Source organism: Balaenoptera borealis (genome assembly GCF_965194805.1).
Source record: "Balaenoptera borealis genome assembly, chromosome: 11".
NCBI lineage: Eukaryota > Metazoa > Chordata > Mammalia > Artiodactyla > Balaenopteridae > Balaenoptera > Balaenoptera borealis.
Window position 1 is genome coordinate 78685266 of NC_138868.1, and position 26502 is coordinate 78711767.

Consider the following 26502-nt stretch of genomic DNA (forward strand, 5'->3'; position numbering starts at 1 on the left):
TGTACACTTTAAATATCTTACAATTTTATTTGTCAGTTATACCTCAATAAAGATAGAAAAAATGAGGCTAACAATGTAATATAATTAAAAATCCATCAATACCTACTTAGCCTAGTGTCTTCTAAATCGTATGTTTCAACTGTATTACAATATTTCCCAACCATATTCCATCCAATGTATTCACTACAAATGCTGTCACAGTGTAAAACATGCAAAGAATAATAGCTTGGCATCATCTGTTATGACTGGTTCATTTAGCAAACAGTTATATACTGAATGTTTAGTATATTCCTAGCACTGAGCTAGTACAGAGGTAAGCCAGTGAGAAATGATCTTTTCCTTCTTAATACAAGGCCAGTAGCCTGCATTTATAGGACTGGCAGGTCATGATGACTTCTCCTTGAAAGGTATTAAGGCAATTTCTGACCACTTCCTGGTTCAGTCCTAGTATTAGTAAAGGAATGCAATGGGCTATTCAACCGATTACTTTTTGGCTAATTCATTTTTTTTTTTTTTTCTCAGCTTAAGAGAGGTCATTTCTCCCCACCCCATACCCCTACTTCCTGAGTGGTATCTTTTTTCTCTGCCTCTTCTCTTTTCTGTCTCATACCAAGGGAAATCCAGTTTTCCTGGGTGACTTCTTCATAGGCATTATTGTCTCCCACTTCTAACTTGGAGGAGAGGTGGGGAAACTGCCTCTTGGCCCCTAACTGTGTCTTCTCATTGCTGCCTTAAATGTGGAGTTAGTATCACCCATCCATTTACGTCACACACTTCTAATCACCCTTGATCTTGAATTCTCCATTAGGATTCATTTTTACCTTCCTAGATGTTTTATCACTTGGCTCACATTTTTTTCCTCCAACCCTCTATTGTTTCTTTTTGGAATTTAAACTGAATTTCCTATTATGAGAAAGGAAGTATAGTGGTGGAGGTCACAGATTCTGGAGTCACACCCCTTGGATTTGAATCCTACTCCACCACTTCTTAACTGTGATTAAGGCAATTTAACATCTCTGAACCTCAGTTTCCTCATTTGTAAATTGAAAGTAATAATAATGTCTACATTATAAGGCTTAAATGAGTTAAGACCCATAAAACACTTAGTCACTGGCACATAGAAAGCACTTCAGAATGCCAGTATTATCATTATCCTTGGTAACATTAATATCCATATTTTTGACTATTGATTTTCAATTTCTGGACATATTGGCATCCACACATAGTTCTACCTTGAAGCAGCTTATCACACAGCCTTACTTTTGAAATACCAGATTTCAAACCTGGTATTTTTCTCCAATTACAAAAATTCTTCTCCTCATCTTTCTCACTCTTGAAAACTCCCAGAACATTCTATTTTCTTGCCTTAAATCACTGATTCAAGCAAGCACTGGCAATCAAACTTCCTAATCTTTACCTAATCTTTAACTCTAATAATTTTCTAATATGAATCTTTGAGTCTTAGTCAGTCTAATCTTAATCTCTTCACTCTTCCTTGAACATATACACTTACAAGCTCTCCTCAATGTCCAGAGATCAATAATCTTACTTGTCCTTTAATAGCCAAATGAATGATTTATCAACATCTATCTTGAGCTCCTCTTTGTAAATATTGCTGAATAAAGGTACTTCGTTTCTATTACTCAAAACTAAAACAGAACCACGCCAACAGTAGTGGTCCAACAAATGCTCTCTAAGAGTAAATTTGGGGAGACTTCCTTTATGTTTAGGATGCTATTCTGATAATAATGATGTGAAAGCATTTGTATTATAATTAGAGTATTCTTGGTGCTATATGCACTTTTGAAGTAACTTTCAAGAATGAAGTAGCATTTGTCATATATCTACTTTTGCATACCATCTCTGATTTATAAGCATTGCAATTAAAGAAAATCTAACCTATGTTGACTAACAATCAGCTACCGACTAGCTGTATGCTCTTTAGAAACTCATTATGTCTTTGGGACTTGTGTATCTGTAAAATGAGGGAGCTGGGCTAGAATAAACTGGCTTTTAGAGGACTCCAAGGGGGTCATTCACTTAAGAATTAGACTAAGGAGACTGTAAGCATAAAGAAAATCATATTAATGCAGGGGGGAATGTTCAAGAAACCAGAACCAAAGTCAGATGGGAATAGTAATTCCAATTACGCAACGGAGAATTGACTCTTCCACACAAAGGACTTCAAACTGTAACTATGACTAAATGATGTCAGTTGGAAAGTTAAGGTTACTGTCAGTTGTCCCGTTTTCTCACATAACCTCTTGTCACAGTACCTCAACTAATTTAAAATGCAATTAAAACCCCCTGAAGCTGAATACATATGTTCAACATCAGTTAAATATATTCATCCTTTGGGGAGAAAAATCATGTTCTAGAAATACACAAAGCGATTATTTTTTATGAAGAATTAATTTCAGTAGGAGGGGTACACATACCATTAATAAATAGTTGGGAATCATTTTCATCAAAAGGGCATAGCAGTTGTAAAGAATTATATGTTAGCTATCTACAGGGAGAGTGAATTTTTTTGTTAAATGTCTTTTGGGTTAATATTCTTTCGGTGTAAATGTGTATTAAATATGCATGTCAACTCCTTTGAACTCTCCGTTAAGGTAAAAACTCCCCACTCCCTCCTTTCCTGCTCATAAGTAGAGGGCTTTTGAAATTAGAGAATTCACAAACAGGGAGCAAAAAAGCAGACATTCAGATCTTTGGTTCCTTGTCTAGGTGTGATATCAGAACTCCAGAGAGAACCCTAAACTCACGTCAGCTTGTTATAAAATACACTTATTGCTAGAATTCAAATGTGAAATGATGTTTAAATGTATTTCTGTCTTCAGATACAAATGTGTTTGGCTGCTTAGAGTTGAGTGTAGATAGAAAGAGAAATTAAAACATATATTCTATGAAAGTTCAAGTCTGAAATACACTATGCAAGTCAATACAAAATCATTAGGTAAATATGTAATTTAGATGATTTTAAAAACATGAAAGCCTTACTTAAAGCAACATACTTCTTCAGAAATTATATAACTGTGATGTCTAAATTTTTCTTTTGCTTTAAACTGTTTACACCTATTTCCTATACACTTACAAAAATATACTAAACAAAAAGGGAACTTTTAAACTTTGTTTAGAATTACCATTATATAATTATTAAATAAACATGCATGTAGGGAAAAGACAAAATCATGTAGAAAATTTGTAACTGCATCATATATATATGTACATATAGAATTTTGACAACTTTTACCATTTTTCTTTTGAAAGAAAATTTTAATTTGGTATATATTATATATAATATATATGATAGAAATGTAAAAATACAATCAGAACAAATCTGTTTCTTTAAAGTTAAATAGTTAATGAACAATGTTCGCATTGTTCCCAAGATTAGTATGACTTGTGTCTAATATTAAAAGCGTTAGTCAAATAGTATGCAATTATAATATCCAACCCCATTCAATATGATTATAAATAAAATATATATTGTTAAAACATCATCATATAAGTTATATGAAAATATCACCATTTCTTAGAGGAAGCAAGGGCTGATTAAAATCTATAAAATATTAGATGGTCTCCATTTACAATTAAACCAACAAGAAAGGATCGGGGAAAGGAGCCTACCTTCCATTGCCCTTTTAAAGAAGACCTTACAGCTCCCACAGGTAAGGACACCATAATGACAGCCTGATGCTTCATCCCCACAGATTAAACAAATCTTCTGAGGTAATGACTCGAAGCTGTACTGTGGGCTCTGGCTGGCTTCTGAATCCGGCCTTGAAATGCAAAACAAAGTACTCCATTTATTTTTAGGTGCACCACTATCTAATACTAAAGTTTTCTTAATCCAGAATTGACAGAGTGAAAGGGTTTTTAGAAAATAGAAGCGAATACACTTGAAAGACATGCAAACTAAACTTCATGTACTACCTGTGACTGGATTCATCAGACTGGCAAAGTTATTAGCCTTTCATCAGGAGCACCAACACGAAAGAATAATAAAGGATTAATATATAATTTTATATCCAGAAAAACATCTTTCTACAAAACTCCTTATAGAGAATCAGTCTTTGACAAATCAAATGTTTTGACCTTGTACGCTGGGTAACGATAAACGTGGTTTTGCTTTCAGAGTACAATCATACTTAGAGATGCTACTGAGTTTTTAAAACTCAACTCTGTAATTAAACAAGAATAGGTGTTTGTCATTTTAAAGTATTGTTCAGTATACTGCCACTGTTTTGACTATTCACAAAACAAGATTCCAAACCGAGAGCATTTTTTTCTTTTTTCTTTAAAATTCCATTACTCCCGTAGGTAAATTAAAATGTTTTTTAAAACCTGTGTGAAAAAAAGTTGCAGCGAACTCGAAACAATATTAGAATACAAGGTACTGCAGTGATTGATGTTTCAATCCGTAATGTAAACATATTACACATAAATTAATTTTAATCTTGAGATTCGTATGAAAATGAAGCGGTTGAGTGTCCAGACCCCTGGGACGGTTCTGCTTTGGTTTCTGGCCCGCTACCCAACATCCAGTGCCACCCCTCCCGGGAGAACGGGACGTTAATGTCTCCTCTCCAAGACAGACATTCCCAGTAATCGTCCTTCTACGAAGAAAAGCATTTTATAAGGCCCCCGACTCGCCGCACCCCTTCCGCTCCGCGGGGCTACAGCGGACCTAGAGTGACGCTGCACTTTTAGAAATCACGGCTGGTCTCGTCTTGGGATCGCGCAGATCTGAAAAGTTTAGAAACCTATTTTCGGGGAGGTACGCTCCGGAAACAGCATATTCTGCGCCCCCTTGGTGTCCCCCCAAAAAATGAGGAGAAGAGGTAAGGAAAAGGAAGCCAACCTGCGCTGTGCCCCGCCCCGGCCACCCACCCCTCGCGGCTACTCGGGGGAGCCGGAGCCGGAGCCGGAGCCGGAGCCGGAGCCGGGCGCTGAGGGCCGGGAGCTGGCGGCGGCCAGCGGCCGCACCGCTATTCTCGCGACGCGCCGGGCGCGCCCCGCCCCGGGCCCTCACCTCAGGTAGTTGAGATAGGGCTGGTAGACCTGCGGCAGGCCCTCCTTGAGCACTGCGGCCTGGTAGCCGAGCTGCGGGAGCCCGTTGAGGCCGAGCGGCGGGTAGAGCGCTGGGGCCGCCCCGGCGGCGGCGGCGGCGGCGGCCGAGGCTGAGGTGGACGGCAGGCCGTCCCGCGGCAGCAGGCAGGCGCCTGCGCCCGGCCCCTTGCAGGGGGGCGGCGCGAACGGGCCCTGCTGGGGCGGCGCGCCCTCCGCCTTGTACAGGATGCACTCCAGGGTCGACCCCGACGAGGACGCGGACGAGACAGACGCACCGAGAGGTGCGCCGACGGCCGCCCCTTCCCCGGGTCTGGACGACGGCGCTCGCGTAGGCAGCGCCGGCGGCGCCAGCGGGAAATCCGGGAAGACGGCGGGGTTGGTACCCGCCACCAGGTACGGCCGCGGGGAGCGCGCGGCTGCCTCGGCGCCTTCCTCCTCCTCCTTGATCTTCAGGGCGGGCGGCTGGAAGTCTCCATAGAGCGGGAATGCGTCGTCCTTGGGCTCGGCGTCGGGCTGGTACGCGCAGTCGGGGAAGTCGCCGGCCGCGATCTGGGCGGACGAGGCCGAGGGCGGGCACCGCGGCGGGGCAAAGGCGCTGACAGCCGCGGCCCCGCCGTCATAGTTATCCCCCTCTAGCAGCTGCCGGGTGCGGGCGGCCAGGAAGGCCGAGTTGAGCGGCAGGATGGGCACGTGGATAAAATCCATCACCGTAGTGGCCAGCGGGGAGCGCCCGGGCGCCGCTGGCGCGTCGTGCTCCGCCAGGGCGACCCTGGGCGCCGTGAAGCGGGAATCTTCCTTGGGGACCAGGGCGACGCCTCCTGCGGCCGACCCTGGAGCAACGGTCGCGGCTCCTCCTCCGGCCGCCGGGCCTCCCGCAGGCCGGAGTTTGCCCTTCAGAGGCGGACCCACGGAGCCCTCGGACTCGGAGCCATCCTCCTCCTCTACCTCCACCACAGCGGGCTGCGGAGAGGGCTTCACTGCGGCCCCGGGCCAGTGATGGCTCCCGGCCGTCGGGGGCAGCAGCTGCCGGGACGGTGCCAGGCCCCTGGGCAGCACTTTCTGGGCAGCTGCCGTCCCGGAGCTGTCACCAACCTTGCCTTCTGGTCGGCTCATGAGCGGGGGCAATACCCCCTGGGTGGCAGGGGCAGCCCGGGCGTCTTGGGGAAGCTCGGGGCTGAAGAGGCACCAAGGGCTGGTGCCCTCGCAGACGGGCGGGCTGGCGTGGCTCTGCCCAGGACCCGAGGGCGCCAGTAGCGTGTCCAAGACACTGTCCAGCAGTCCGCTGTCCTTTTCTGGGGGTCTAGAGGTGCCACCTCCAGCACCCTCTGTGGCTTCAACTCTGGAATACGCCCCCTCCACGTCTGACAGCGACTGCTGGTCCTGAGTCTTCCCGTCTGGGTCCTGGCCCTGGCAGGGCCGAGGGAAGAGCAGCCCGTCCAGGGAGAGGGGTATGACCGAGGCTGCAGGCGACGCGTCCGAGGTCTCGCTCGCCTGAAAGGGGCCTGTGTCCCGGCGTCCCAGCAGAGGGGATCCGACCTGGGTGGGGGAGGACGCTCTGCCCGCCACGTGGGGAGCCCGGGGATCCTTTGCCTTCCGCTCAGTCATGACGACCTGGACTCCCCTTTTCTCCTCCCCTGTCTCTGGGGAGGAGGGATAGGGGAAGGACGAGGGGGTGTCAGGAATACAAGAGCAGCGGGGGGAGGAAATAGGTGTTGAATTTGGCTGGACCGGACGGTGGAGAGGGGGGTGAAATCTCCACCTCCTGGGTCGGAAGGGGGCGGCACCGATCAGCTACTGCCCTTGCCCTCGGTCCGGTAGGCAGGGGAGGGGTGGCAGTTGCTCCGTCCTTGAGGCAGGTGGGGAGAGCAGGCGAAGGCAGTTGTAGGGATCTCGCTTCCTGACTGGGAGAGTTCTCCAAGAGAGTTCCCCGACTTCAGTCTGCGGACAGGAGACGCAGAGTACTCACAAGTCGGCACTCGAGTGGCGGCGGCTTCGAAAGCGATGCAAAGCGGCTCTCTCTCTCGACTGTTTCTCCCGCTTCAGTGCCGTGTTGCTCCCAATCCCCGACTGCATTCCACTTCCCTTCTCACTAAAACCCTGGGGCTACTTTGGCCTCTCGGCAGAGCCCATCCTCAGGAACAGCCTTGTTTCTGCCGGCTGCCTATAGCTGGCGACAACCATCTCTCCAGCTCTCACATTTCTCGGCAGTCCGGGGGGACGAAACGCCTGTAGTTGCAGATTCCACTCAAATGCCAAGTGAAACTAGTTCTCACTGAGAATGCTGCTCACACACCAGACCCTCGCTCACTCAACTATTACTAGGCTTAACTGGAGTAGTGACAGCCAGTAGACGAGCCCCACAGCTTTCTAACAACGCCTCCTCCCTATCTGGAGGCCCCGCCCAAAGTCCCTCCCTGCCTCAATTATGGACCAGATCTGAAATTGTGGAGTTGGTATTTCCAACCGCTAGTCTGAATAACAGGTACTGTGGGATGGAACTTCATAAGCATATTAGATTTTGTACGACCAATTAAGAATTATGCCCAATCTAACTGGAAAAGCGAATGGATTCTATCAGAAGCTGAATTCTCAGGATTTCAGTTTTGTAAAGATTTTACATAGAGGAAAATATTTGGCTATGTGTATTATTTTTTAGAATAAACGTATCAAGGATGATCCTGAATAACGTGAAAGAGATTTTCTCTCTTATGACTTCCATAAAAGTGAGTATTTTCAAATTTCTCTTGCTACAACCAACATGTCCTGCTCCTCGTGAACAATCCTCAATGTGGCAGAGAAATTTGGGAGTGGGAGATAGTTGATAACACTTACCTACGTGTACAGGAAGTTTGGATGTTGTGTGTCACACTTTGATTTGTCCTAAGGAATGCATTCCAACTTTTAACACATAGCACTTTAAGGAAAGTTTTCTTTAGCTCCAGCTTATATCCTGTGCTACATCGTAAATTCCTCAATAGAGATGTTAAATTGTATTTTTCTCCCCTCAGCGTTCTTATTCTTAAAAATAATCTTTGAGTTTTTTAAGCAGATCACCTCTTGCCTCCTAAGATATGGTAGAGGGGGAGTAGTGCAATATATTTGAGATACAGAGTTATAAGGTAACAATCTCTGTGCTGAACCCAAGACCGTTGGGTATCCTGACATCATCTTAAATATACCATGTTCAAAAGTGAATTAATCATTTGGAAAATTCCTCGAAGTTCTGTCTGTGCTGTTGCCCCACATATTCTCTCAGCCAGGTATAGAGAATACACTGGAAGACTCCAAGACTCCAGGATGGGCAGAGCTACTAGAGGTAAGGAGCCTGGATCCCTGAATCACCTGGGGAGGGTCTACATGAGTGAGAAATACATTTTATCATGTTAGGCCACTGGATTTTGGAATCCATTGTTCCAGCCTTTAGCTTACTCTGACTGACTAATTTTAAATATAAAGGAGTTAGGTGGGTAGAGGAGGGGTGAAGAGAACTCCAGGAAGCAGATATAGTATGTTCACAGGACATCAAATAGGAAGACATAATATGGGGACTGCAAGGAGGCCATTATGGATAGAACATAGAGTACATGTGGGAATGGAAGAGGATAAGGCTAGAGAGATGACTAATTTATTATTATTAATACTGTTATTGTTGCTTTTGGGCTTCCCTTTTCCAATCTATTTTAAACCACTTAACATGCCTTTATTTGATATAATTCACATACCTTAGAGTTCACCTGTTTTAAAGTTACAATTCAATGGTGTTTAGCATATGCACAGTTGTATAACTATCACCACTATTAATTTTAGAACATTTACATCACCCCAAAAAGAAACCCCACACTCATTAATAGTCACTCCTCATTTTCCCTTAAAACCTTTCAACAACCTCTGAATCTACTTTCCTTCTCTCTGCATTTGCCTATTCTGGACATTTCATATAGAATCATACCATATGTGTTCTTTTTTGCTGGCTTCTTTCACTTAACATAATGTTTTCAAGGTGCAGCCACATGGTAGCATGTATCAGTACTTCACTCCTTTTTATTGCTAAATAATATTTTATTGTATGGATATACTGTTTGATTATCCATTTAGCAGTTGTTGGACATTTGGGCTGTTTCTGCTTGTAGGCTATTATGAATAATGTTGCTATTAACATTCATGTACAAGTTTTTGTGTGAACATATGTTTTCATTTCTCTGGCATATATACCTAAGATTAGAATTTCTGGGTCATATGCTAACTCTAGGTTTAACCTTTTGAGGAACTGCAGACTGTTTTCCAAAGTGACTGGACATATGACATTTACACCTGCAGTGTAGGAAGGTTCCAATTTCTCCACATCCTCAGAAACACCTGTTGTTGTCTTTTTATTATAGCCCTCATAGTGTGTGTGAGTGAAGTAGTATTTCACTTTGGTTTTGATTTACACTTCCCTGATGATTAGTGCCATAGAATCTGTAGATTTTGTAGAATCTGGATAGCACTGCCAGGTAGTCTTCTATGACTTTTACATGTGTTAACTTATTTAATCCTTCAACAGTCCCATGAAGTAAGTACTGTTATCTGCATTTCATAGTTGAGAATACTGAAGCTCAGAGTTTCCCAATATTATTAAGATAATAAGTAGCATAGCCATATTTGATCCCAGGCAATCAAATACCTCAAATACCAGACTTCTTAGGAGTGTGATTTTTAAATAGCAAATGGCTCAGAATGTGGGTTCCAGGTTGCTGTAGCCATAAAATTGGCACTAAGTCTCATTTTAAATGACAGACTATATTTGGCTTAATTTTCGTTGACTATAAAAATTCCCTCAAACCAGACAAGTCTGACTAGGATATTTCCATAAGATTGAAAGTCTTGAAGTAAGGAAACAATAATAAAGATGCTCAGCATATCCTAAATCACCATTATGCCATGAAATTTGATGCTGGGTGATTAGCATTGTTGGCACAAGAATTCCTAAAAATATGAATCTTTGAGTGAAACAAAGTCACTAGTTAAATATACTGGTTAAAAATAGAATTACCATATGATCCAGTAATTCCACTCTTGGATATTTATCCAAAGAAAACACAGACACTAATTAGAAAAGATATATGTACCCCTATGTTCATTGCAACATTACTTACAATAGCTAAGATATGGAAGCAACCTAAGTGCCCATTAATAGATGAATGGATAAAGATGAAGGTGTGATATATATATATAAGTATATATAAATAATAGAATATTACTCAGCCATAGAAAAGAATTGAATCTTGCCATTTGCAACAACATGGATGAACTGTGAGGGCATTATGTTAAGTGAAATAAGTCAGACAGAGAAAGACAAATACTGTAAGATTTCACTTATATGTAGAATCTAAAAGAAGAAAACAAATGAACAAACGTAATAAAACAGAAACAGAGTTATAGACACAGAGAAAAAACAGGTGATTGCCGGAGAGAGGGGGATGATGGTGATGGGGTATGAAAGAAATAGGTGAGGGAGATTAAGTGGTACAAACTTCCAGTTGCAAAATAAATGAGTCAGGGATATGAAATGCACAGTGTGGGGAATATAGTAATTATGTAATATTTTTGTATGGTGACATATTGTAACTAGACTTATCATGGTGATCATTTCGAAATGTATAGAAACATTGAATCACTATGTTGTGTAACAGGAACTAACATAGTGTTGTAGGTCAATTATACTTCAAAAACAAACCAACAAACAAACAAACTCATATAAAAAGAGATCAGATTTGTGGGTACCAGAGGCAGGGGGATGTGGAATTGGATGAAAGCAGTCAAAAGGTACAAACTCCCAGTTATAAGATAAATAAGTACTAAATAATGTACAACATGATAAATATAATTAACACTGCTTATGTATGAAAGTTGTTAAGCAAATAAATCCTGAGTTCTCATCACAAGGAAAAATATTTTTTTCTATTTCTTTAATGTTGTATCTATATAACATGTGGATGTTCATTAAACTTATTGTGATAATCATTTCATGAAGTATGTAAATCAAAGCATTATGCTGTACACCTTAAACTTATACAGTGCTGTATGTCAATTATATTTCAATAAAACTGGAAGAAAAAAAACTCACTTGTTAAATTCAGGTGTGATAGGGCTAACTCCAAATATTCCTACAGACTATTTTTTAAGAAGATAGTTCAAATTTGGAAGGTTTTTTTTTTGTTTGTTTATATTAGAAAAAGGCTTATTAAATTATAATTGTCATACCGTAAGCTGCTTATATTGAAAATGTACACTTTGTTAAGTTTTGACATAAGTATATACCTGTGAAGCCATCACCACAAAAAAAGATGATAAGTATACCCTTTTCCTCTAGAAGTTTCCTCATGTCACTTTTTAATCCCTTCCTTTTTCTATCCTCTCCTATCCTTGTCATTCCTTATGGATCGCTGGGCAACCACTAATCTGCTTTTTGTCACTATACATTAGGTTTTTTTTTTTAACTTTATATCTGATTTATTAAATGTATTAAATTATATACACATAGATTTTTAGGACTGTGTCTGCTTTAATTTTTTAATTAATAGACTTTACTTTTTAGGATACTTTTAGATTTACAGAGAAACTAAGCAGATAGTAGAGAGTTCCCGTATATCATCTGCATAGTTTTTCTTATTACCATCTTATGTTAATATGGTATATTTGTTACAATTAATGAACCAATATTGATACATTATTAATAACTAATATACATAATTTATTCAGATCTCCTTAGCTTTTACCTAATGTACTTTTTCCTTTCCACAATCTCATCCAGGATACCACATTACATTGTTGTTATGTCTCCTTAGGCTCCTCTTGGTTATGACAGTTTCTCAGACTTTCCTTGTTTTTGATGACTTTGGCAGTCCTGAGGCATACTGTGGGATGCCCCTCTATTGGAATTTCATGTTTACCTCATGATTAGACTGGGGTTATGGGTTTGGGGGAGGCAAATTACAGTGGTAAAGTGCCATATTCATCACAACATATCAAAGGTATACACTGTCAACATGACTTATCACTGTTGACGTTGACCTTGATCACCTGGCTGAAGTAGTATTTGTCAGTTTTCTCCTCTGCATAGTTACTCTTTTTCCCCTCTTACCATATTGTGCTCTTTGGAAGGAAGTCACTATGAACAGCCCACACTTAAGAACGTGTGGGCGTGTAAGGAGTTACTAGTTCCCTCCTTTAGGGTAGAGTATCTACATAATTAATTTGGAATTCTTCTGCATGGGAGATTTACCTCTTCTCCACCATTTACTAATTTATTCAGTCTTTTATTTATATCAGTATGGACTCATGGATATTTATTTTATACTTTGAGTTATAATCGATTTTATTTTTTTGCTCAAGTTGTTCCAGGCTTGAGCATTGGGAACTTGTGTGTGTGTTTGTGTGTGTGTGTTCATGTGTGTGTTTGAACATTTTCTTAATTTCTGGCATTACAAGATGCCCTAGACTCATCTTGTCTATTTACTGCCCCAGTCCTAGAATCAGCCATGTATTGGAAAATGATATTAGAAATGAATATCTGAGTGCTAAATGTGTTCTACATTTACTTTTATTTCTTACAATGTTGTATAGTGTAGTGTATGCTTTTTTCGTCTAGCTTCTTTCACTCAGCATAATTATTTTAAGATCTATATTGTAGTATATCTCATTAGCTCTATTTTTTTTATTGCTGAGTAATAATCTATTGTATGGATATACCATAGTTCATTTATCTGTTGATAAACATTTGAATTTTTCCCAGTATTTTAATATCACAAGTAAAGCTACTATGAAAATGTGTGTATAAGTCTTTGTATGGACATATGTTTTTCTTCCTCATGAATAAATCCCCAGAAGTGAAATGGCTGGATAAATTAGTAGGTGTACATTTAACTACCAGATAATTTCCAAAGTAGTTGTACCATTTTACATTCCCACCAGCAGTATATTACAGTTCTAATTCTTCCATATCCCGGACAACAATTGGTATGGTCAGTAGTTTTAATTTTAACAATTCTAGTAGATAACGTAGTGGTATCTCATTGTGATTTTAATTGCATTTCTCTAATGACTAATGATGTTTATCATCTTTTAATGTGCTTATTTGCCATTTGGTATGTCTTTTAAAATATTTTGTTTGCTTTTTAAAAGTTGAATTATTTTCTTATTATGGAATTTTGAGAGTTCTTTATGTATTCTGATGCAAGTCCCTTGTTATATATGTGATTTGAAAATATTTTCTCCTAACCTGTGCCTTATCTTTAAGTTCTCTTAAGAGTATCCTTTAAAGAGCAGATGTTTTTAATATTGATAGTCTAATTTGTCAATTTATACTTTTGTGAATTTTGCTTTTGGTGTCAGTGTCGTAATTAAAATTCTTTGCCAAACTCAAGGTCACAAAAGTTTACTCCTGTGTTTTCTCCTGTTTTTATAGTTTTTAGTTTTACATTTACATCTGTGAATCATTTTAAGTTATGTTTTTAATGTTGTGTGAGGTATAGATCAAAGTTCTTTTCTTTTTTTTTTTTTGCATATGGATATTCAGTTGTTCCAGCATCATCTGCTTAAAACAGTATTCTTTCCCCACTTAATTGCCTTTACACCCTTGTAGTAAATCAGTTACTCATATATGTGGGGGTCTCTTTCCAGATTCTCAATATTGTTTTGTTGTTCTGTCTGAGAGTCTTTATGTCAATAGCACACTGTCTTGATTGCTGTCACTGTGTGATAGGTCTTGGATACTTGAAGTGTTAGTACTTCAAGTACTAACTTTATTCTTCTTTTTCAAAATTATTTTGCTTATTCTAGGCCCTTTGCATTTTCATATAAATTTTAGAATTAATTTCTACAAACAAGTCTGCTGCAATATTGATGGGGATTGAATTGAAATAGATCGTTTTAGAGAGGAATTGCTGTCTCATCAACATTAAATCTTCCATCTTCCCATGAAGATGGTATATATCTCCATTTCTTTAGGCCTAATTTCTCTCAGCAATGTTTTGAAGCTTTTACTGTAGAGATCTTTCAGATTTTTGGTCAGATTTATTTCCAATTATTTCATATTTTTGATGTTATTGTAAATGGTATCTATATAAGTTTTCTAGTGCTGAGAAATAAATTACCACAAACTTAATGGTTTAAATATCACCCAGTCATTATCTCACAGTTTCCATGGGTCAGGAATCTAGGCATGGGTTAGTTGGATCCACTGCTCAGGGCTCACATGGCTGTATCAGTGCATCAGCCAAGACTGCATTATCATCTGGGGCTCAGCCTGCTCTTCCAGGTTCATTCAGGTAGCGGCAGAGTTCAGTTCCTTCAAACTCATGGTGGCTTCCATCTTCTTCGAGGTCGGCAGGAGATAGTTATTCATGCTTTTTGAGGGCTTCTGCCTGATTAAGTCAGACCCACCAGATAATCTCCATTTTGATTAACTCAAAATAAACTGACGTGGGATCTTAATTATAATACATCAGCAAATATCCTTTTGCCAGAAATGTAACGTAATCATGGGAATGAAATCCATCCTTTTGACCACCTCATTCACATTCAAGGGGAGGAAATTATACAAATCATGTACACTGTGGGGAGAGAATTTTGGAGACCATTTTATAATTATGCCTAATTTTTGTTTTATATTGTACATGTCTAGAATGATGGACGGTGGATGTCCTTGGTAGTTCTCTGATTTTATTGGGGAAAGCATTCAGTCTTTCATCATTAAGTATGATGTTAGCTGCAGAGTTTTTCATAGATTTCCCCTTATCAGATTGAGGAAGTACCCCTCTATTCCTAACTACCTCTCTTTGCTGAGACGTTTATTAGGAGTAGATGTGCTTTTTTGTCAAATGATCTTTCTGTTGAGATGATCTTATGTCTTTTCTTTATTAATTTGTTAATATGGTGAATACATTAATTGAGTTTTTAATGTTAAGCCAACCTTGTATTCCTGGGATAAATCTTACTTAGTCATGATGTAATTTTTATATATCACATTTGATTTGTTAAAAGCTTGGTAAAATTGTTAAGTCTTCGTTTATGAGCAATATTGGTCTGTTGTCTTCTCTTATAATGACTTTGGTTTTTGTATCATGAATTCCAAGAAATAAATGGCACATTTTCATATTTATAGAATAAAATTAAAAGTACAATAAAATTTATTTTCTCCACAAATACATGTAGTTTGGTACCAGCTGTTCTTTTGTGTTGTCTCTCCACTATGGCTGTGGATATAACATGCAAAGAGAGCCATGAAGCTTTTTTAAACTTGAAAAGATGATTGACTTTTGACAAGTTTAATCCAGTTTTTATAGTGAACGAAGGAATCATTAATCCATTTTACAGACATCTGCCTTCAGAATATCATTAAACAGTTTGCTTTGTATGTTATTTTACTATATATGTACATATATATACATATGTGTGTATATATATATATATACACACACACATTTTCTACACTATCACATATAATGCTCAGAAAACTTCATGATATAAGTATTATTGTCTCAATTTTGCAGATGAGAAAATTGAAGCCTGGAGTCTTAGACCTAGTAATTAGTAGAGTCAGAACTCACTACTATGGCTTTTAATTTCAAATCTAGTGCTCTTTTCACTTTACATATTGTTTCTCTATTTTTTTACAGTTTATAGTGTTGGTAGTTGACAAGGTTCATGGAATAGTGTAGAAATGTTTGCTTGATCTGAGGCCTTAGAAATATGAACACATTCAGAATGGCATGTCAGGCCACTTAGACCTATGATTTGGTTAGTTTGGAAATTTTTATTGTTTATACAACTTTGAGAGCTAGAATTCATCTGTATTTACAAAGGGATGATTGTAGGTCCTTGAAGTGAGTACACAAAGGTCACTTCTGTAACCTGCTTGACACATTCCCCTCAGTTCTGAATCCAGTGCTCCATACAACTCTTGGGTTATTCAGGCCCCTCCACAGATGTACTGACCACCCACTAGATAATACCTGCTTTTTACACCCATGTCAGGTAGGATATATTTTGGCTCCAAGTAACAGGGTACTCAATAAAAAGTGACTTATATAACAGATACTTATTATCTCACATGCCAGGAAGTCTAGAGGAAAGTAGTTCTAGGGTTGGTTAATCGTGGCTCAGTAATGTCCTCAGGGTTCCAAACTCTCATCTTTCCAGTCAGCTGGCATCAGAGGCTTGGGTTTTATCTCTTTCTTGTCCCCTAGTGCCCAAAGATGGCATCAGAGTCTCACATAACTGCATCCAAAATTAGGAATGAGGAAAGTTTCTCCTGGCATGTTTTTTCTTTAAATCAAGGAAGAAAACCTTATCCAGAAGCTGACCCCATAGACATCCTATCAAGACTTATTGGCTAGAACTGGGTCATCTGTGCACCACTAAACCAATTACTCAAAGGGAAATTTGATTAGATTAATTGTGATTCATCTCCTGCAGCTGAGTCCACTGTTCTGAGAACTTTGCTACCAAAATTGGGGTTTATGTTAGAAAGGAACAGAAGTTGGGATGGGAATTCAACAAATAACATCTGACATTATTCAAAGTCTCATTTTGCTCAGAGTCCTAAATGATACTTAATCTAAACTGAGAAAGAAATTCACACTCAGGTATGAATGAATTTAATAGCCTACTTATTTTTGTAAATATAACTTCACAATTTATCTTAACAATAATTATTTTTCATGCATACATTTATACACACTTGTGATTCTAATATAATATTTTTAAATGACGATCAACTCCATATATCCTTTTGTGTACCTTGAATTATTCTTCAACTTTATGCACTAATTACTGCCTCTGGCACTCATTTTTTTGGTTCTACAGTTTAGCCTATAGTTGTCCAGAGTTCACACATAGGTGCATTTGTTACATTTTTCTGTCCTTGGAACTATATACACTTACATACATTGCTTATATTACAGTTCTGAAATATTTAATTTTTAATTTTACAGTCTAGTTTTCTCTCCTTAATGTAATGATTATTAGGAATTTTTCCAAATTACCATTAAAAATCTATATTTATATGGAATGATATAGGATGAGAAATGATTGGCAGATACAGGTACTAAAGGTCTATCATAGTTAACCTATAGTTGATACTGTTTAATATGTCATTCGTTAAAATTTTTATTAATTTTATAAACTTCAAATTTATCTAAAGGGGAAAGGAATATAGTACTGCTCTGGGTAATTTTGCTAAAATAAACAAGAACAAATGCTGTATAAAATAGCTGTCTTTCCTACATTAAACACCAGAAATAATACTTTCCTTATGAGGTTGATCAGAAGATTAATAGTAATTGTATAGTTGAAGTTAAAATAAGGAGCTATGGGGCTTCCCGGGCTTCCCTGGTGGCGTAGTGCTTAAGAATCCGCCTGCCAATGCAGGGCACACGGGTTCGAGCCCTGGTCCGGGAAGATCCCACATGCCGCGGAGCAGCGAAGCCCGTGCGCCACAACTACTGAGCCTGCGCTCTAGAGCCCGCGTGCCACAGCTACTGAAGCCCGCGCACCTAGAGCCCATGCTCTGCAACAAGAGAAGCCAGCGCAATGAGAAGCCCGTGCACCACAGCGAAGAGTAGCCCCTGCTTGCCGCAACTAGAGGAAGCCCACGCGCAGCAACAAAGACCCAACACAGCCAAAAATAAAATAAAAATAAAAAATAAATAATAATAAAAAAATAAGGAACTATGGTAAGTTTAAGTTTAAAGCTATAATATGTGAAACATAAAAAGGTTTTCTCTATTAGTTTTGCAGCTCTACTACATATAAGTATTATCAACATTGAGAAGGACGTTGGAGCGGATCCCTCCACTCTACCCCCAAGAAGTGTATTTCCATATAATCCATATAACTTGCAAAATATACAGTAAATGAAATACAAAGTGCAAGATCAGGTGCAACAGTAAAAGGTTCCTACTTGATGCCTGACCATTTCCGGAACTGCAGGCGTTTTTTCAGTTGTGAGCCAAACTCATTCCTCCCAAAGACAAACTTCATTTGTCCATTATTTTGACTTTTAAAAAAACTAACCGATTCATTGAAAATGAGGAAATCTAGGCTTAAAGAAACCATTATCTTTTTAGAACACCAATTATTGTGAAAGCACAATATAAGCAGCGTACCTAAATTTAGAAAATAGAAATCACAACAGTATTCCTCATGATAAATAGTAACCTAAGCAGAAATAAAAGAGAAGACAGGATCTCAGACTAGGATGGTCATTTATGTTTTATTGCTATAAGGAATCCTACCTCCCTCGCTTTTGTATTATTGATACTTTTTTTTTCTCTGTGCTGCTTCTCAGTCTGGTTCCTGCATTTAAGGCAAGAACTCTACTCTCCTAGATAGCTATTTTCAAAGGATTTTGGTCCTCTGCCAGTTTTCATTCTATCACATATTCTTCTCATCTCTCTTCCCAAAGTCTTCATCCTTATTCATGAAGAAATGAGAGATAGTTTATTAGTAAATACTGTACTTATAAAAAAATGTTTGATGTGAGATAGGCTTTGAAGTAAATTTTTTATAATAAAAAACTTTAAAGAATTAAAAATTCTTAATGTAAACCATGGAAATAGCCACAGATTTTCTCTTTAAGTCATATTTTTAGGATTTATGAGAAAATGATGGTGTAAACTACTTATAAAGGACACTAATTTTGGGAATTCCCTTGCAGTCCAGTGGTTAGGGCTCCAGGCTTCCACTGCAGGGGTCACCGGTTCGATCCCTGGTTGGGGAACCAAGATCCCACAAGGCATGCAGCTTGGCAAAACAAACAAACAAACAACCCCCCCCCTAATTTTAATATTAGAATTCAAATAACATATCAGTTAGAGATGGTTGTATCTTCTTCCTTCTTCCTTTTCTGTCTTCTACAACTCAACTTTATTCAGTAGTGTTACCTTTCCTAGTGTTTCTTATTGTATTATTTAATATGTTTTTACTTATATTTGATTTTCAGCTTTATTCTTGGGCTCTTCCTTATATAAATAGATCAATCATAGAGCATTTTCTATTTTTTACCTTTCATCCCTATTCTCTTTTAATTTATATCATTCATAAATATAACATTCTATCCCATAACTCTTGTCTCAATGTTTGTTTTCATTTTAGATTTTCATTGGTTAAAAATATCTAATGCTCACTGCTGAAGATTCTACAGCCATATCCTGGTTTCTTTAAGTAGTTTCCAATAGGTGAACATCTTCACTAAATTCTTACGTGTTCAAAATTGTTGGTCTTCTTTTTTTTATGCTTGAAGGAGTGCTTGGCTGAATACAAAATCTTGGGGACTTATTTTTCTTGTGTTTCTTATAGGTGCTGCTCCCTGACAGTGGAGAAGTCTGATGCCCCTGTCTTTTTCTTTCCATTGTAAGTTTTTGTCTAGTTGCTGAAAGAACCTTTCTTTATCGCTGAAATCTAATAAACTTCCCAAGATAAATATCATGTTGATGATTCTGTATCAGATTTTGTGCTGTATGGTGTGCTGTTTCAATATGTAGATTCAATTATTTTCTGTTTTTAATTATAATTTAAAATATTTATTCTGTTTCAGTGTTATCTTCTTCTTTGGAGATTCCACTTTTGCAAATATTGGGTCTCTTTTGCCTGATTTATATATTTATTTTCTATTCTTTTCTTGTCTTTCTTTTTGATATTTACCATCTATAGCCCTTATTGTATTTTTCATGGTGTATTATATTAATTTCCTAGGGTTGCTGTAACAAATTACCACAAATTTGGCATCTCAAAACAACAGAAATTTATTCACTTACAGTTTTGGAGGCCAGAAGCCTGAAATCAAGGTGTCAGCAGGGTCACGCTTCATCTGACGTTTCTAGGAAAGAATCCTTCCTTGCCTCTTCCTAGCTTCTGGTGGCACCCAGAAATTCTTGGCAGTTTTTGGCTTTTATCTGTATCACTCTCATCTCTGTTTCTGTTTTCACATGGCCGTTCTCTTTGTTTGTCTCTCTATGTCCTCTCCTTTTCTTATAAGTATACCAGGCATGAGATTTAGGGCCCACCCTAATCCAGTGTGATTTCATTTCAAGATCTTTAACTCACTACTTTGCAAAGATCTTATTTCTAAATAAGGTCACATTCACGGATACCAGAGGTTAGAATCTGAACATGTCTTTTGGGCAGAAGACAATTCGACCCACTACACATAGTGTCTATGTTCTTTGTTTTCCTTCAGTTAAAAAAAAAAAGACCTTTTCACTTGGAAATAATTTCAAATGTAGAGAAAACTTTCAATAAGGGTACAGAAAACTCCCATATACCCTTCACCCAGATTCCCCAACATTTTGTGCTGTTTGCTTCATTGTTCACTTAACCTAATCTAATCTAATCCATCTATCTAATCTGCGGCATTATATCTATTTGTATATCTATTGATATAGATACACATTTTTTTCTGAACCATTTGAGACTAAGTTGCACAAATCATATATCTTTACTCCTAAATACTACTGTGCGTATTTCCTAAGAACAAGGACGTTCTCTTACGTGATATGATTATCATCTTCAGGAAATTCACCATTGACACAACACTTTAATCTACCATCATACTCCTAATTTTGTCAACTGATCAAATAATATTCTGTATAACATTTTTTTCTCTAGTTCAGGCTTATATGTTACCTTTAGTTGTCAAATATCTTTAGTTTCCTTTAACCTGGACTAGCTCCTCAGCTTTTCTTACTCTTTCATGACTTTTATATCTTGAATATGCAGGTACTTTTTAAAAAAGAGAATATTCCTCATTTTAGTTATTCTGATGATTCCTTATGATTATATTCAAGTAAAGCATCCCTAATTGGAGGACTACAGAAATGATATCGTGTCTTAAGAACATCACTTTTGGATGGTACTCATGGCTTATCTGCCCCTCATTGCCGTATTGATTTTGATCATTTGGTCAAGGTAGTGTTTAGTTTATCCACCATGTATTTTCTATTTTCCTCTTGCAATCCTTATTATTACAGTTGAAATATTTTTATTTTCCTACTCCACCTTTTATCAGTCAGAATTTTCCCTCCACCTTTATCAGTCAGAAAAGTTCTCCCTTATTCATTCATTCATTCATTCATTCATTCATCTACCTGCCCAACCTATTCATTATCAAAATGAATTTAAAAATTCCTATTTTTTAAATTTAAAACTGTTATTTTTCAATACTGTATTTATATGAGTACTCGTATTGTACCAGATTTGGCCAGTGGGAGTTCCTGTAGACCAGCTCCTTTGTCCTTTTTACATGCCCCAATAATTTACTTTTAACATGCCCCAATAATTTACTTTTAACATTTTCTTACTTTATGGCTTAATAATGTTCTAGGATCACTTTGCATACCCTGTTCCAGCCATTGAATCATCCATTTCTCAGAGGAAACTTGGTTCATTTTAGTGGAAAATGCAATTAGAAACCAATACCTAGGTCTTCAATGTGCTGATTGCTACTGTAGTATCATCTTTGCTTCTAGGCCCTTTCAGCAGACAAGAGTTAAGAAATGTGTGTGTGTGCATATATGCATATGTAATCTATTATACATACATGATCTGTATAATATATATGTATAATGTACTATATAATCTAATCATCTATCTATGAAGATATCAGAAATCATTTGTTCTTACTGAAATCTCCAAATCCAATCCATCTCCATAGAGTTTTCCTTGCCTGCCCCCCATTCTACATTTGTATCTCCCTTCTTCCACAGTGATACCACTATAAAACTACCTGCAAAAAATTCAGGGTTTTTTGGTGTTCCTTCCCATCTCTCCCCTCCTTCCTCCAACTGAAGAGATATAGTCAAATACCATGTTTAAAATGTGTTTGGATTTGTTCCTTTATTTTCTTTTTAGCATTATTGTAATTCATTTGAAATATAGTTGTATACCTTGGTTTCAGTTTGCTTTTAGTTTTAGTTTTAATTTTTTGTTCCTCCATCCCTTGGTGATTTATTTTTATTTCTAGAATATGTAGAATATTAACATGCTTCCAGAAGTCATAATTACAAGAAAGTTATACTTACTCAGAGAAATGTCATGCCCTCTTTTGTCCCTTTCACCTTCATCATACTCCCCTGTAGGTAACCAACTTTATTGTCTCCAGGCTTATCTTCCTGTGTTTCTTTCTGTAAACATAAAGAGATAATTTAGATTTTTTATTTCTCTTTATTTACTATATGAAAGGTATCTCTCTTCACTTAATATTTCCTGGAAATCACTCTATATAAGTTCATACAGATCTTTGTAATTAGTAGTTACAGCTGCCTAGTACTCCACTGTGTGCACGTAAACTGTAGTTTATTCAAACAATGTTCTATCATTATTCTTATTTTCTCAAAAGTGTTTAATGAGAATGAGTTTGAATTTTGTCAAAGGCTTTTTCAGTCTCTATTTTCCTTCAAATTTAGTCTTATTTCAGAAATTTTTTGGCCTTTTTCCTTCTATTTTTTCACCCCAGTTTTTCAAGTTCTTGATTCATCTCCTCCTGTTGTCACATCATTACCTACTGTTTTCTGGCCATTTCTTCCCTGAGTTTTTGTATTTCTGATTTGTGATCTTCCTTCAGAATAGTGATTGCTTCATTATTTCTCCAAGAAGTTTTGGTTTCCAATTTTCATCTGATTAATGGTAATATTTTCTGAAGAATTTTTTTCTATAAGAAAGTTTTATTGCTTTTTTCACATTTTTAAAACATGGTATTGTTGTGTGCATGTGGTGTCTATTCCTTTTCTGTTTCTCACACTTGATTAAATTTTATTTTCTGGGGCCATCTTTTTACAAGAAGCACATGTTGGGGAGAAAGAAAGACTGTCTCCTCTACTTCTTGAACCTGACTTAATTCAAGGAGGTTTCTATTGCCATACCTAAACTTCTACAGGTTCTACTCTGCTGTTGCCATGAGGGGACAGCACCTGCCTTTTGGGGATTCCCTAAATTTAAAAGATTTGTTTTTGATTATTTTATGATCTCCTATTCCTCTGTAGCCTCTAAGCCCTTTCTCTGCCTCCCATTGTGCTCCTCAACCCTGCTCATAGTAGTTCCCATTCAGAATGGGTCCTTCTTCAGGTCTGCTAGTCTGTTTTCCCAATGTTTTTCCTATTCCTACCCTTGACTTTTATTATACCCCATCACAGTTTTCTGCAATTCTCTGTTACCAGTTCAGAGGTGGGCAGCATTTATACACAAAATTTGTAGTTTGGAGATGTTTTTTGCCTTCTGCCTTTGTTGAAAATGAAATTTGCATTTTTCTTATTGTCCTTGTTTCCTTATGGCCTTTTGGAGAAGTGGAATTATTCATAACTAAGCTGCCATCAAGTTTTTACAGGAAGTTGAAACCTATTTTACAATATTTCCTCTGTTTTACTTGTCATATGACTCTAGACCAGTTATTTAAATTCTTTGTACTGCTGTTGTCTCATCTTCAAAGTAGGTTAGATAATATCTATTAAGGTTCATGTAGGAATACATTGAGATACTAAAGTTGGTATGATATCTGGTATGTGGTTTACTAGATTGTAACTGCTTAATAACAATAATGGATGAAGATGATGACGATGATAATCCTGGAAGTCCAAGTCTATGGATACTTACTGGTAGAGGAGTAGAAGACCTGGTTTGAGTTAGTATGACATTTTTAGGAGGCATATTATAAACTTTCCACTCTGCCAGTCTCCCTTTTCCTTTCGTTAACTGGATCTACAAATACTTGGTTTGATTGGGTAACAATAATACTGCAAATATGACTATTTAATAATTGTGGCTAATTACCATGTAGAAATATAAAAATTAAGCAATAATTAAGAATGTCCAATTATTTTCATTATTTATTTGATTATAGTACTAAATTTAACCAGTTTATGTCACCTTGCTTGGCTCAACTCCAGTTATGATATATGCCTTTTCAGAATTAAGAACAAAATGAGATGTCTGTGCCTACCTTTATTATGACTTTTAAAAACAATCCACAATTCATGATGATTTGAATACCTGAACCAAGAAAATTATTTTCTTCCCCACTGGGATGCCTTCCAATCTTTTTTTTTTTTTGCCAGAACATTCACCAAACTCATTTCAAAGTCACTCGCTTGTTTTCAGTTATTCTTCCCCTTTTTATTTATATTTATTTATTTATTTTTATTTTTGGCTGTGTATTTTCGCTGCATGCAGGCTTTCTCTAGTTGCTGCAAGCAGGGGCTACTCTTCGTTGCCGTGCATGGGCTTCTCATTGCCGTGGCTTCTCTTGTTGCAGAGCACGGACTCTAAGGGTGTGGGCTTCAATAATTGCATCATGAGGGCTCAGTAGTTGTGGCTTGCGGGCTCTAAGGTGCACTGGCTTCAGTAGTTGTGGCACTCGGGCTCAGTAGTTGTGGTGCACAGGCTCAGTAGTTGTGGTGCACGGGCTTAGTTGCTCTGCAGCATGTGGGATCTTCCCGGACTAGGGATCGAACCCGTGTCCCCTGCATTGGCAGGCAGATTCTTAACCACTGTGCCACCAGGGAAGTCCTATTCTTCCCTTTTATGCTAAGTATTTCTCAAGAGATTTGGAAGTGTGTCTGTGTTTGGAATGGTTGCATATATTTTCTGTTTTTATATGTAATTTTAATTTAAACATTAGAAATTCTCTATAATTCCATTGGTATCTCATCTTAAATAGACGCATCATTCCTTTTACTCAAAGACTTAATCAAATATCACTTCCTCTGTGAAGCCTTCCTTGATTTTCCCAGTGCAATTAGAGAAGTTTATTTTCCTACTGGAGCACTTTCCACATTGTGCTGTGTTTTGTGCACAGCACATGGCATTTAGAACAGAATGAGAAACACTTGGATTTCAACTCGATTCTATGTTTCTGGGGAATGCTTGCTGTATCTTTTCACATCCTCAGAACCTGGCATAATGCCTGGCATTGAGAGACACTCAATAAATATTTGTCATATGAATGAATACATTGCTGGAACATTCCCCTAAAAGTAATTTTGATTCATTAAAATTTCTTCTCAGTAAACGTCATTATAACATTGAAGGTATGATTCTCAACTCTAAAACATTATAACACTAGCTAGATATGTGAACCAGGCAAAGCAGTGCAATCTCTATGGCCTTCATTTATTCATTTATAAAATGAAAGGTTTGGTTAATGTGATCTCCTGAGATCCTTACATCTCCAAAATTGTATAACTTTATGATGCTTAAGAATTGAATAAATGGGAGAGGGTGTTGTAAGCACATGTTTTCAGCCCTACTTTCTCTGTCAACTGCTTTCTGGAATGACAATATTAAAATAAGTCCACATGAGTTGACTGGAAAAATCTAGATGTCTATAGGCGATGAAATCTAGGGAAAAGAGAGCATATATAGGAAGGGAGAGTCAAGAACCCCCTTAAAAGTGGTTTGAATTAATTGTGAGACTGAAAAATTATGTAATATGCAGCTATTAAAAATTCATATAGAGACCACAATAAGATATCATTCCATGCCCATTAGAATGACTAACTTTAAAGAGACTAGTAATACTAAATTTTGATTAGAATGTGGAACAACTGAAACTCTCATTTATTGTTGGTAAAAGTATAAAATGCAACATTTAACCACTTTAGAGAAAAGTCTGGAATTTTAAAAAATTAAACATACACCTACGCTATGATCTGGCACTTTCTCTCCTACGTATTTTTTTAAATTAGCATACAATAAAGTTGACTTTTTGCCATAGAATTATATGAATTTTAGCACATAAATGGATCATGTAATCAGTCCACAATCAAGGTAAAATTGTAACACCCAAATCTCCTTGTACTACCCCTTTGTTGTCACTCCCACCCCCCTAACCCTACCCTTGGCAACCACTAATCTGTTCTCTGTCATATCATTTTGGTTTTTTTTCTAGAATATCATATAAATGGAATAATACAGTATGTAACTTTCTGAGAGAGGCTTCTTTCACTCACCATAATGCCTTTAAGAGTCACCCAAGTTGTTGCATGTATCAATAATTCTTTTTTTTTAACTTCTGAGTAGTATTTCATTTTCTGGATATCCTACAGTTCGCTTATGCATTCACCCATGAAGTATAGTTGGATTCTTTTCAATTTTTGGTAATTATAAATAGAATGGCTGTAAACCCTTGTGTACAAGTTTTTGTGTAAAAATACATTTTCTTATAAACATTTCTCTAGAGTAAATACCTAGGAGTGGGATTACTGGGTAAGTATATGTTTAACTTTATGAGAAACTGCCATTCTCTTTTCTAAAATGTCTACACTATTTTGCATAACCACCAGCAATGGATGGGAGTTCCAGTTGTTCCACATGCTTGTCCACACCTGGTGTTGTAAGTATTTTTCTATTTTAGTTATTCTAATAGGTCTATAGTGGTTCTCATTCTGGTTTTAA

The 26502-nt window shown here is 37.8% G+C and overlaps 2 protein-coding genes across 9 annotated transcripts in view; one reads left to right on the forward strand and one right to left on the reverse strand.

Moving 5' to 3' along the window:
• Positions 1–6681, reverse strand: part of PGR (progesterone receptor) — a gene marked incomplete at its 5' end in the record, with an annotated part of 101840 nt that extends 95159 nt beyond the window's left edge. For both annotated transcript variants that reach the window (XM_082339897.1, XM_082339896.1), the window contains 2 exons: positions 3634–3785; positions 5039–6681. In XM_082339897.1, coding sequence (XP_082196023.1) covers positions 3634–3785; positions 5039–6681 — 1795 coding nt within the window. The remainder of the gene's footprint in view (positions 1–3633; positions 3786–5038) is intronic.
• LOC309604940 (uncharacterized protein) overlaps positions 3779–26502 on the forward strand; it is a gene marked incomplete at its 5' end in the record, with an annotated part of 134534 nt that continues 111810 nt past the window's right edge. For 2 of the 7 annotated variants that reach the window (XR_014231164.1, XM_082340052.1), the window contains one exon: positions 8257–8392. Coding sequence is in view for 3 of the 7 variants with exons in the window: in XM_082340052.1 (XP_082196178.1) it covers positions 8257–8392 (136 nt within the window). Of the gene's footprint in view, positions 4848–5335; positions 5470–7732; positions 7800–8256; positions 8393–26502 lie in introns of those variants that run through there. The other 5 variants (XR_014231165.1, XR_014231166.1, XR_014231163.1 and 2 more) reach the window with 4 other exon arrangements.